The sequence below is a fragment of the Porites lutea genome, chromosome 2, assembly GCF_958299795.1.
Source record: "Porites lutea chromosome 2, jaPorLute2.1, whole genome shotgun sequence".
NCBI lineage: Eukaryota > Metazoa > Cnidaria > Anthozoa > Scleractinia > Poritidae > Porites > Porites lutea.
In genome coordinates, this window is record NC_133202.1 from 53,438,367 (window position 1) to 53,452,108 (window position 13,742).

Consider the following 13,742-nt stretch of genomic DNA (forward strand, 5'->3'; position numbering starts at 1 on the left):
AACTGATCTGGAAAAGGCTATTACTTTTGTTGATTCTAATCATCTAATAACTCAACTCGAAATAATTGCGCTTTTTGAAGACGGAGGCAATATAATTTTCTGGCTCTTAAAACTGTTTTTTTTTTCCTTGTTTTACAGATTGCAACGCAGGTGACTTCTGCTTTAATAAAGGCCATTGTATATTGCAAAGTTCAGGGTTCAGGGTTTGCCTGTAAGTATTCAAATGTATTATCTAACTTTAGTGAGTGTAAATTAATTGTGAAATATTTTCAGCCAAGTAAAAGAGCAGAGGCCACAAGACCCATGTTGATCAGCACTAATGCTCATAACGCATTTTGACCGCGTATTCAGTGGTCTTTGACTGAATAGCCACTCTGCTACACTACAGTGTACCTGGAATCCATAGTTATTTTAAACAATGAACATTAAAAGGAAACTTGAAAATTACCTCGAGGCAGTGCCACTTTTTGTCTAATTTCTTTCCCGTTCTTTTTTACACAACTTAGAACGTTTTTGAGGTGATTTGAGATGAGGCCTTTCTCGACTTACTTAATCCGAAATTATCTCGTAAATCTCTCCGAAACTGTGCGCCATCTAGAAAAAACAAACAATAAAAGGCAGAAAATGTCTCATATGCTCACCACTGACAACTTCCGTGTTCAGTACAAAACGCCATGCGCTTATTAAGAAACGGTCCAGATAAGAACGATAGCAACAACGGCAACGAACATGTTGGAATGCAAAAAAGGTGCTAACTTTCCTATTGTCTATACTTACTTCTGATTGGCTTAAACAGCAAAAGTTAACAAAACTTCATAAAGCAGTACATATATTCATCCTTACTTTCCAACCATCTTCCATATAACAAAATCTGTCTCAGTTTGAATAACAAAGAAATCCTATGTGGGGAACATGTAAATTTGTAAACTTTTCTTGGCTATTGTTTTCAACTCTTGTGATTGGTCAAGATCTTTTAACACCAAAAAAACACCCTTTCAAAGTGGAGTGTAAATGCATTTTATTGCGTAAACGGCCTTCATGTAGGTTTATGCATTCTCTGTGTAAAAATGAGAACATTCCTATGTGGGGAAAGCACCGTTGCTGCATAACAAAAGAAATTGCTATCCACCTTACCCGGATCATTACTTAAACAGGTTTCCGAGGTGACGATGCACAGTTCATAGTTGCAAAGAACAAGACTTCGTAGTCTTTTTTTCTTGTTCTCTCTTTTTGTTCTAACGGGTAAGAGAGAATATCTGCGTAACCAAAGTGACAAGAAAAATGAATACAGCAGGCGCCATTGCATCATTGCTGGTAAAGTGAGGAGCGAGGGGCAGCGCTTAAAGTTTTGCTCTCAAGTGCGGCGCTTACTCGAGCTAGCCGCTCTCTAGAATAGATGCGATAATGCATTATCGTTTGTGTTGCAGTTGTCCATTTGAGTATACTGGGAAACAATGTAAGACCAAGAACGATCCAATTGGTTGTACAAACCAGACTGCTCTACAACCCTGTAGTGGAGCATGTGTCAATAAGTCTGACATCTGCAATGGAATAAGCTCTTGTGGTTACTCCAAAAATCAAATTGACTTCAATTGTGGAAGTAAGTAATAATTCAGTTAGCACTGTTAATTAAAACTTATCGCTCAAACGAGTGTGTTGAGAGTCAGGTATGATTCAGTGTTATTTGAAGCTCGCTGCCGATAAGTTTGCTCTAAGTTCTGACCTAAAAAAGACATGTAGCTTGTTATGTATTTCTATTTTGTTTAAGATTCGGAACATTTAGTATGAACGAAGAAAAAAGTTAAAGTAATAATTTTGGAAAACAACAACCGAAAAAGAAAACAGCCATTTCAATTGCAACATATACTGTTCTTTTTACAAAGAAAAGTGTTAAGCCAACAATTGCTTAATCTTCAAGTACTGTTGTTGAATCAAACACCAAAATGCGACCATTTTAATGAGTCCTGGTGGGAGTTAGGCAAGTTTAAACTTCAAGGTTTGCACGCGTCTTGAACACCTTTGAATTTTAGAGTCTCTTTTCAAGGCCGTGAAAGTCCTTGAAATTCTCTTCCATTCATTGTGGTCTTGAAAATCTTTGAATTTTGATTTGTGGAACATTTTCAAACCTACAAAACACTTTGGCAAATGGTAGTTTGGAGCCAACAGAATAAAATGGGCATTGAGAAAATGAAAGTCAGGTATCGACTCACGAATTTTCATTAAATTGGTTGCCCTTAAAAACAAAAGCTCATTAATATTGGAATATATTTATAGTTTATTTGGTACGTGTGTTAAAAGTAATAAATTAGGTCCTTGAAATTTAACAATATGGTCCTTGAAAAGTCCTTGAATTTTATATGGAAAAGAGATATACTAACCCTGAAACGGAGACAGTACAGTTGTCAATGGTATATATAACAGGGGGTCCTCAAGGGCACATTTCAATTGTTGTGGAGCCGGGTTGAAGGGCTTAGCTAGTATCGTGACGGAAGATGGTGAGCGAAACGTCTCTTATCCTCGTTGTTTCTTTTTTTTTTTCAGGATGTTTCGCTCAATACTGCTATAATAGTGGCACATGTGAGCAGACAACTAACGTCACAAGGACCTGCAGGTAAGTTCATCCATAAGCACTTTTAGTATGCTTTAAACACTTTCCCCTTTTTTGGAGCCTTGACCTCTTACTGTCTGTAGCAACCCTACCAGGTCAATCACAAGCCTTGACCAAACATACCCTGATAGAACTTGTTATATACATGCGCAAATCCTGTTCATTCATTTTGACAATTTACCCCCAAGCATACTACTACAGACCGACCACGAGACAAAGCGTGCCCTTATAGTTTTGAACCAAACGAAGCGTAGTGTTTTCCACTTATCACCGTATTGTCCACATGGAACTGGTGCAAGCAAGGCTAACGGCCCCTGTGCCACCAAACCGACCGCTGAACGACACCTCGGGATGGGTCTCCTCGTTGTTAACTACGTAAATTTCATTTAACTGCTTGTAAACTACACAGCGCGCTTTGGTAGTAGACTAATAGCCTGGTTTCCACCCGCGACGAACGCGCAACTGTAATGTCAAGTCCCCTTATTTCCTGTGAAAACTGCCTAGACGCAAGCATAAGCACAAACACAAGGATAAAAACTTCTCTTTTCTTGTGTCCGTGCTTATGACATTTTGCTAGCGGCAGGGTTCGTCTTCATCTTACACAACACGATTGTACTTCTGCTTGTGCCAGCGTCATCGGTTAAAAATATTCTTAACCTTACCAGTAGAAGTATTCTAATCGACTATTGTAAATGGTCTAATAGACGCCCGGGGTGTTTTTTTTTTTTTTAAGTTTAGGGGTCTACCAAGGGAACGTTTAATAACTAGAAGGCATTCAAAAGAGAGTTAATTCTCATTACTATGACAAGCGTAACAAAACTAATATTATGCCTTTAGCGAAAATACCATTAGAGTTTACAAATAGCAGAATATCCAATCAGTCCACCCATTGATACGTCTATTGAGGCCGTCAAGAGGTTCATTTCGCTGTCAGTCAAATCTCGACTGCGGTGTCAAAATGTTGGTTGAGGGTCATTGTATTGTCATTGATAGCCTATCTTTGTACCTTCAACTTGACATTGACAAGATCCATTCACAAACCCTAAGAAACTGAATAAAAAATGTTCCCCCTTTATACTATTTCCTTTTCTTTGGAGAAAGTGTCATTGGGGGGGATGGGGCTTCTATTAGATAAGGGGGGGGGGGGGTGTTTAAAAGAAAGGTGCGTCTAATACAAACTTAAATTCTATGAGGGGGCGCTTAATAGACAAGAGGCGTTTATTTGAAAGGGAGCGTCATTTACGTTAAGTAAATTCTGAAAAAAAGAAAGAAAGTAAGAATGAGCAGCAACAACAATTTCCGATAGCTGCTGATCCATTCTAGAGTATGACGTAACGGAGTAAATATACGAACTATCTCTTCTAGGTGTACGAATCAGTGGACTGGAGATATTTGTCAAAGAAGTAAGTATTCTGACGCTTTGCATTTTGTTTACTCGACATCTGAAACATCTTTTTATATTCATTGAATATCTAACTTGGCGTTGTGCAAACGGTATAAAACTGTGATACTGTTGGAATACCCGTTGGGCAGAAGGAAATTGGAGCACTGGAGGACAGACTATTTTTTGTGCGCGCGAAGGGGGGGGAGGGTAAGAGGTTTTTAAGCGGTTTATGTTCGTTATCTGCGTGTAGATGGGGGTATATACGGAATGCAAAGGTAGGAGTGAGTTCAGTAAAACAAGTAGGAAACTAACTTCTCGTTTCTTGTTGGTTTACACAGAATTAGTGATTCAGCCAACTGGCGCTGGACAAAGAGGAAGTCAGAAGAGCAAATCATCCGGTAAGAACCAATAGTGCTACGCTGCTAGTGATTAAAAGATCGAACAATGGTTTAACAATACATAAATGAAGAGGCTGTCTGCGCTTGGTGCTCGGGAATCAGTGCTTGAGTACTGGCACAAAATAGTGATGTGTTCACACCTTCAGTGCCCGATATGTTTCTTTGTTCATAGTTACCTCATTTCGCGCTGCCAGACACCATTTTGAAACATGAGCTTAGAACCGAGCACAAAGAAATGGACTGCCTCAGAACTCTAACAAAAACGATGTGTACACGGATCCGGGGCCCCCTTTAGTGCCCGATTTCTAGCGAGGGTACTTGAGAAAAGGGTGTGTTCACATTAGTACCCAGCGAGTACCGTACTCGGGCATCGTGCCCAGGCACCAAGTGTGAATGCTGTCAAAGATACCGCAAATAATATACTAGTGTAGGTGAAAATGTCGCAGCTGTTCAAAAGGTGGATAATGCTACCCATGTGGAAAATCTCTAACCAATGCAATTGGTTTCCTTAATACTTATCCGCTGGATAGTGATTTATCCAGTGAATATTACTATCTATCGTTTAAACAACCGGGCCCCAAATTCAAGTAGATTTGCTTTGGAGTTACTTAGTACGCACTGTAAACGTAAATCTTCTTGGTAATTGAATAATATTTGCCTCTTTATCGTAGTGGTGAGGCGATGTATCACTGGCTTAATTTTCATTTGTACGATGAGCTGTTTCAAGTGGTCGCATACGAGAGATGAATAGGGAAAAAATAATAGATAACAACCCTCTCCCCAAACAGTAGTCGTAATTAACTGCGGGAGGTTCCAGTATCATACATTATCTTTGAATAGAAAAATACTGCGTGTTTCTCACAAGTGGCATTGATTCGGTTGCATTTTATCCGAAGTATTCAAACCTTTTATTTCAGAACTGTTATTTGAATTCTTGAAGTGAAATGGTTGAACTAAACAGTTCAAACGAGATATTAAGACATTGTGCTTAAATAAGTGAGTAAGTGGCACCAAGATTGCGTGCTACTGGAAATTCAAATCTGAGAAATATCCGTGTAAACGGAAATTAACTAAGAGCGGTCTTGTTGAGCTAAAATTTACTATTCTTCTGCTCGCAAATTGTTGGAAAGTGGCTCTCACTACGAAATCTACTAAAACTTGCATGATTTTTTATTTCTTTGAAATGTGATCATGGCTTGACTTTTCCTTAAATACCTTGAACGCCGGTTATCAACCCTGTTTTTGTTACCTGTTTGAAGATTTGCGTGTAATTTTTGCGAAGTCCCAGTGGGAGAATTCTTGCCATATTGCTCCCTTTATTAATATTGCCTTATTTTCTTGCAGTGTACATTGGTGTGGGTGTGGCTGCAGGCATCGTGTTAATCATCGTTGTTCTTGTGGTGGCCTACTTTGTTATGAAGAGCAAAAAGTAAGCCAAGATTTTGCTCCCAGTCAACTAATTGAGCTTTTAAACCAAAAAGTGCATTTATCCGGTTTTTTTCTTTTTTTTTTGCAATCATATTTCTTATAACTCCCAACATTTTTTGTCTAATTTTCAGGAAAAAGCTTACCCTTTTCTCGGTGTTTTACGACCCGACAAGTAAAGACTCGTCCCAGATAAGGTATTGTACCATTCTTCAAAAGCCGTTCATGTAAAGGACCAAACATAATGTAAAATTCAGGTTTACACGAAGCACCACCCAGATGATAATTTATAGAATATTATGGTATTTTCCGATTTCGCCAACACTGTAAGTTACTTTGTAAGTGGGGTAGTGTAGGAGCTGCTCGTAAGGTCTCTCCTAATTGGTCACAGGAAACGATGACATGTCATTCTTTCAATTGTTTTAGGGCCTCTTCATATGAGCCCGGTTGACCGGGCTGGCCCGGTTTCCAAGATCTCACCTTACCTCTTAATCCTTTGTAAAATTTTCGATGTGTTCATATGAGAGGGCGGGCTGGCTCGGTTCCCGAGACCTCGGTTTTTCCAACGAGATCTCGTTAAGCGGGCTGGAAATTTTGCCATACGAACATCGGGATGAATTCTGGCGGTCCGGATGGCATCGTCTTGCATTGCCTGTTGTATTGTTCACATCATAAGCATCCCATGTAACTGCAGTGATACAGCCTTAAGCGTTACTGAAGCTATGATAGGCCTGAAAGTTAAAGTTTTTGTATTTCGCCATGTTTGCTTTGTTTCTCGAATTTGGCGCTAGAACTCGTCCCCAGGATCTTTAGCCTTTTCTCATCTCGTAAACCGGGCTGAAATTTCTCATATGAACCCAAGGCGAAACTCAGTTTTCTTAATCAGTTCGTTTTATGATTAGCTGTTGTGTATGTTGTTGTCTCCAAGATGTGGGAAGCACAAAATTCACTCATTTCTTTTCTTCTCTCCTCTGTAGGAAGAACAAAGCCGATCTCGAAATGTCTGAAGGTGTTGGGAACCCTGTGTACGATACTTTCAACGAGGGACAACCTCTAGAAGATGTAAGCTACTTTATGCACTTTAAACGGACTGTGTCATGGCTGTCTAGTTCGTTTTTCCAATTATACCAATTACGCGTCCTTGTTAGCTCTGGAACTTGACAAATTACTTGTGAATGACAAAATCACAGCTTCCGGCAATTATATCTCCCGATCATTATATCGAAGGTTACAAACAACAAAAATAATGAACTTTGAAAAACTTCTTAGACCAGCCAGGTTTCAAAACCCACAATTGCAGTCCGTTCAATATCCTTCCATCCAACCTTTTGTATTATCTGTGTTACACATTCTTTTAATGTTTTGAGCGGTTATTTTGATGTTTCACTCAATTTGGTGGTAGTTCCCACTGTCTGAATATGGATAAATTTCGTGACACAGCTTTTATTTTTACTTTTTTAGTATGTTAAAGGTTACACGGTGTAGTCAACAGCCCTTGGAAAGTTTTTTTTAAATTGATTCCCATAAGTTTATTATTAACATCAATTACTTTGCTCATAGTTTCACATGAGTGATGTCGACACGAACATGTTCGCAACAGATGATACCTTTGGAATATCGGTAAGCAGTCACTGAGCTAAAGTATTGTAATCTAAAGAAGATAGCATGTGAAAGCGGCCGACGTTTTGCGACTTCTACGCTGGATTCCTCGCGAAGAGCGTATGAGGTGTGACGAAAAGGAGCGCAGAAATTCCATTGTGATGACACTTCACTACCCAAATCTGGCCATGGGTTCTACTTCTTATTGGTTGAAGATCTTTGTAGTGACGTGTCATTATCGTGAAATTACTGCGCTCGTTCATCAGACTTGATTTGGCGTTGAATCCAGCGGTTGCGTCCCGAAATGTCAGCTGTTTTCACAGGTTATTTTAAAGACAGCAATTTACGTTTCTTGAGTATTTGATACGCATATACCCGTTATATGGAAATACTGTTATACTGGGATTTGACGATTTAAACCACTCCCCTACCCAGAACATACAGTCACCTCAAACAGTCAGCCGGGAATAGCTGTGAAAGGCGATAACAGTTTCGTCTGGCCATAGCGTTTTTCCACGACATTCACTTTCTCAAGCAGATCAGTTGTGAGAACATTTTTACACGACTATTTTCAGATCGTAGCAACTCTCACGTTGTAGCTTCTGTTTAAACTTTTTTCTAGGCCTTCACTTGCTAAATCGGAAATAATCTTGCAAATAGACTCGGATAGATCGTGGAAATTCAAGACGTTGGAATGTTCAAAACTTTGTAGTAAAACATTTCTCGTGCGGCTCGTGGCGCCATTTGAATTTCAAACATTTTGAATTGTTTTATAGCTGGAAATTTCTTCCCAACAGCGCGCTTCGCCTCGGGAAACATGAGATTCGAGGGAAAATAAATTAGCCGTTTCTCTCAAGACCAATCATTTTAATTAGTGTTTAACGTTGTATAAAAACTTCATGTCTCTGATCGTCTTAGGTTTGTTTAATCCATCCGGGAATCAGTTGCAAATGTCGAATCGTTTACAGTGTAGTTGAAGTTGTTTATTTGTCTGGCGTGAGAAGTTACGAGCAGTATTAATTTTAAAAGGTGAAGAATAACCTTGTGGTAACCTTTGACAAACCAGGTTAATTTGGGCTCTCATTATTATTTTTACCTTAGCAAAAGGCTGCAAAAATAAGCTTTCAAAGACGACGTTTCGGTCTCATTTAGTTATATATTTTCATTTGTTTATATTTGTAGTCTGACAAGGGTGGAGCAACATCGATGGCAAACCCACTCTACCAGGATCCCTATCTAGAAGAGGACTTGAACAAATATTGACGGCATCCCATGAAAAACTGTAATCCTCCATGCCTCCACTGACAAAGCCTCCTTTGCCTTCTTTGTTAGCTAAACAATTTTTTTTTTTTGCCTCTATGCTGAACTGATTTTAGTAAAAAAATTTTCCTTAAGTTTCAGATAAATTTACAATGTGCAACTCTAGGTTTTATGATGAATCTGATTTTAATCCGCAAAGTAAAGGTGACTGACACAATCACTTGTAGTAAATTCTTTGGTACCATCGCAGTTCTTTTCTTAGTTTTTGAGAAAGAAATTATACGAAAAAAAGGTCATTATTTGAGTTTAACTACTGTTCAACTCTTATAACCAGGGTTAAAACACCGCATTCTAAGAAAGGCTTGGCAGCAATTGAAATCTAGGTGTAGTGTATTACTTGATAATAATGCTTTGACTTGCTTGTACTGATATAAATGTTTTTTCAAATCAATAAAATGTTTTTAATTTTTTTAAAGTTGTGTCTTCGTTGCGCTTTATAGTTGTTTATGCTATGTAAAACATGAATGAGTAAAATCCAACAAGTGGTCTATTAACGCTGCGTTCTGATTGGTTGAGCTACCAATAGGCTATATCATAGTTATTAGAGGAGACTGGTTATGAAAAGCAGCAAACATCAATGATAAAAACAACAGTGCTGCAGTTTATGTTGGAAGCACCCTGAAAGTGCACAATCCTTTGTTTTCTGTTGGCAAATTGTTACGGAATAAATTAATGCAACGTTTTTATTGGTCAATACAATCAAAATGATAGGAATTCTTTTGAACGTTGTGCACTTTCAGGTCCACAAAAACATATAACAAAGGAGTCTGACGGGTTTCATAACCATTCCACTCAATTAACTATGGCTATATGTTATAGCCCACTAGTAGCAAAAAGCGCAGGCTTTTGGGCGGCAAAAAAGGATTAAAGTCTAGCTTTAACTAGCTAAAGTTGTTTGTCTCGATATTTTTTACCAACTAGTTGGATTTTACTTAAACAATTATTCCTTTTCCCAATTCCCAGATTCTAGACTTTCTTTATTAAAAGGTGTCCATTTTTAATTTTGATGGCGTGACAGTGAAAACCCGACCAATATTTACGCTGCTGGTTTATTTCATCTCGTTCAATTCGCCAAATGATGGCGAATTTTTCTGGAGATCAATTCTAAAGGACTGTGTCAAAGTTAAGGAAAAGAAAAAGAAAATTGTTGTCTTGTGTTCACGTCCTCAATAAAACGTGAAAGGCGTGCGTTGTAAGCGTGCAACGACCGCAAAGAAATGTACAAAAAAGCGTGATGCACGCGCAGAGTTGTTTTGCTAATCTATAAACCTATTGCATTTCTTCCGTTCTCGTTGCCGTCGCCAACGACCGTCGTCGTTCCTTACCCCCTCAAGATACCACGACGGCCGGCGACGGCTACGGAATTGGAAACGTCGCTTAGAAAGTGAATTCGCGATCTTTCAATCTCTATCGCGATTATTCTAACTCGCTTACTATGTCAAATGCCGCAAGCGAACTCTTGTGGAGCCGAATTCCTAAGTTCAGAGGTAGAAACGAGATTTCGTCGTTCCTTGTTAACGTCCTCCACAAAACGTGAAATTAGGCATTTTCTCGTCGTATTCGTGCAGTGACAGCAGAGAAATGTACAATAAAAGGTGATGCACGTGCAAACTTGTTGTTAACGTTTTGCCTATTCATCCTTTTGCTTTTTTGACGTTCTCGTTGTCGTTGCTGTCGTGGCATCTCTCTACTAGTTATTGGAAGGGACGTCCTCGTTTCTTGTTCATTGCTCCCCACTAAGCCTTAAGAAAGCCTTTGGAAGCTTTCCCAAGTACACTGAAACCTGTATTAATTAAGCGGGCCCCCAATTAAGCGGACACCCTCTATTAAGCAGACGCTAAGGCGGGTCGCGAAACGAAGGTCTGATATTTCCCTTTATAACGAACCCCTATTCAGCGGACACCTCTATTAAGCTGACGCGGACGCTAAAATGAGTTGTATTTGGCTAATTTCTATTTTTAAAAACCTCTATTGAGCTAGCCTCCCACGCAGACGTTCTCAGGGGTTCAACGTTCGTGGGGCAGGAACGCGTGACGAACCCCTAAGAACGTCTGCGGGGAAGGCTACTGTTGAGCGGACACCGGACTAAATTGACCGTAATAGTATTGGATTACGTCCTTGAAATACGTACTGAAGTCAGTTAATGTTTTTGAATTTACAAACAAATTAAAGTTGGTAATGAAAAGTAATGAACTTGAACTCTAGATAGCTTCTTTAACAACGTGCACCTTTATCACAGTACACAGTAACCGTTGAATGTTGATCGTTAACAAACATTGCGCAACTTTTAAAACCTCTATTAAGCGGACATTTGGGAAGGTCCTGAAGGTGTCCGCTTAATAGAGGTTTCACTGTAGTAATGATACAGTGGAAGGTCTCGTAAGCGGACACCCTCGGGACGCGAAAGGTGGCCACTGGAGATATAAGGGTTAAAGTGACAAGCATAAAATTCAAGTGGTCGGATTTCCGCTTACCGGAACTTAAAAACAAAGCTAAAATCTAACTCGTAAACCCTGACCTTATAGGAATGTAAAAAAATATAGTTTGTTTGAGGGTTAAAATGGGGTTTTGTGAAGGCCGCGGTCCCAAACGGAGAGGGGAAGTACTTGGGTTAAATTTTGCTGGGCATGTGTTGCTAGCCTCTTAGTGCCCCTACCCTATTTACTGTGGCCAATTATAGAGCCCGTCTTAGACACTTTTGGGGGGTGTTTCTAAACAGAGTAACGCAGTAACGAGTAACGGAGGAACGAGAAAACGAGTAACGGGATAAGAATTGAAGAGGTTAAAAAAAATAAATAAATAACTCCTAATGAAAGAAAAAACGTAAAAATGGTTGTAATTTCGTAATAATGACCTTTACCAATCTCGAAAAATATGTGTATAACAAAAACGACGTCAACCTCCCCCACCCCTCCTTCAAGCAAAGTCGAAGGTATTTTCACGCCGAAAAGTCACCTAATCCCCGAGAAGCAACCATCAGAGGAAGGTAAGCTACAGATGTTCTTTCTTACTGCCAAAATTATTTCATTTCTTATTAGAAATAGCTCTGTCAGGTAAATCAAAATAATAGAACCTTTTTGGGTATCAACAGAAACTCATAAGGGGTTGAAACGTGTAACTCTCATCTGTTTGCTTTGTCCGATACTCGTGATTATTCATTTTCGAAAGTACCAAATTTGGAACGAGAAGAAGAGATAACTGACCAATCAAACTTCGCAAACAACGTGACGTAATATTACTTCAGGTTCCCGCGCTCGCTTGAAAAAAAAAAAGGCCCACAAACAGGGGAAAAACTCCCGAAAGCCGACAAAGCTTTCAAAGGTTGAAACCAGGAATCTTACCGAAACACTGAGCAGGATATTATTGCCTCACTACCCAGGCCAAGCATAACATTATGAAACCCATTGACGTCCTCGCAACTTCTTGAAGTTGTCACTTCAAACAACGATGCCTCGTTGATCCTCTGCACAGTAAACTTGTACTGCAAATAGGCTTTTAAAATTCTTATACTAAAAGTCTAGAATAAACAGTAAAAAATATTTTCGAATAAAATTCATTAGCTGCGTATTGAAAAGTGTCCAAAACCTGAACCTGACATCTTCGCAAAAAGCGATGCGTGTAATGAATGTGAATGTTGTAGTCACGATCTTGTTTTAAGCTAATTTTATGAGGAACAAACTCAAAACAATAGACAGAGAAGCCGTTTCTTGAAAATTTTTATTCAAAATTAAATCCAAAAAGTTAATCGTTTAAAGCAATAGGGAAAACACTATCTGGATCGTAGATCCGTTCACGCAAGTGAAATCGGCTGAGCACATGGCAAAATTCAACACAAAATCCATCTCAAATCGGGGCACATTTTGAAATTTTTCTTTCGCGCCGAAGAGAAAAATTTATAAAACGTCTATGAAACATTTAAAAATACATGAATTTCCTTTCAAAAACGTAATTGTCTGGGCCATAAAGTGCAAAATGCACCTGAAAATTCAGTAAAAACTTCACTGCCTTGGTTGCATTTCCGTACAAAACAGACCATGCGCTCCGTCGTGAAGAAAACAAGGTTGAATTCCTCGAAGGACGATTTCCTGATGAAAAGCTTCCTTTCCTCCACAAAAAGAAAGCTGAGCATTCTTTTGAACTTTCTCTTTCTATTTTTTGTCTTTTAACGGTGTATTTTTAACCTTGAAATGCAGAACTCTTGTCTTAAAACATCTGCATGGTGATCGCGCAGCAGCCATTTTGTTGAAAATGGATATCCGTCACTAAAGATTTCCAAATATGGTCAAAATGAATATTCACGAGCATTGAACGCGAGTTACACGTTTCAACCCCTTATGAGTTTCTGGTATCAAGTAACCAAGTACTCGATTGAATTGCCAAGGCTTAGAGACGGTTTGTTCGCTTATTACTCCCGGGGTTATAACCTTTCCTGCTCAACTTTAAATGTCTCTTAACTCCTCCAAAATTCGGGATTCGACTTACTACTACCTTCCAAAAGTCAATTAAAGTGAATGTTTCCACCGTTTTAAAAGAATTATAAATCATGTTTAAAACTAACCTACCGACGTAAAGACTCTGAAATTTGAATTAAGGCGGCAAAATAGAAATGCAGAGCGAGACTAGTTTTTAGATCGATTGTCGATTAAAGGAAAGCTGAAGTAAAGAAATTCAAATGGATTGGTTTGTGCGAGTTGCGTTTAACATCAATCAATTCAGAATAACTGAATCATAGTTACTATCAGGGTATGAAATTAACTCCTTTTTGGTAGGATCCACTTGGCTACTTTAATATTTCAAAGGGGTAGCCAATCCCACAAGTCGCATAAGTGCTTAGTCCCCAGAAAAAAATATAAACGAAACAAAACAAGAACAAACAAGGAGAAAACAACTGGTTTACTAGATGTTATTTTTCAGCCGTGAGATCCTCCAAATTTGCAAGTTTTGAACCCAAATGATTCTAGCAGGTAATCAAAGTAAGCAAAGAGGACCCCTCCATATCTACTTGGAA

General features: G+C 38.9%; 1 protein-coding gene across 1 annotated transcript in view; it reads left to right on the forward strand.

Annotated features, from left to right (window-relative positions):
- Positions 1-9,149, forward strand: part of LOC140929020 (MAM and LDL-receptor class A domain-containing protein 2-like) — a 151,707-nt gene extending 142,558 nt beyond the window's left edge. The window contains exons 128-137 of the mRNA XM_073378838.1: positions 139-211; positions 1,428-1,600; positions 2,542-2,611; positions 3,974-4,011; positions 4,331-4,390; positions 5,735-5,819; positions 5,950-6,012; positions 6,793-6,877; positions 7,376-7,435; positions 8,597-9,149. Of these exons, the coding sequence (XP_073234939.1) occupies positions 139-211; positions 1,428-1,600; positions 2,542-2,611; positions 3,974-4,011; positions 4,331-4,390; positions 5,735-5,819; positions 5,950-6,012; positions 6,793-6,877; positions 7,376-7,435; positions 8,597-8,677 (788 nt within the window). The 3' untranslated portion in view covers positions 8,678-9,149. The remainder of the gene's footprint in view (positions 1-138; positions 212-1,427; positions 1,601-2,541; positions 2,612-3,973; positions 4,012-4,330; positions 4,391-5,734; positions 5,820-5,949; positions 6,013-6,792; positions 6,878-7,375; positions 7,436-8,596) is intronic.
- The last annotated feature ends 4,593 nt before the right edge of the window (positions 9,150-13,742 follow it).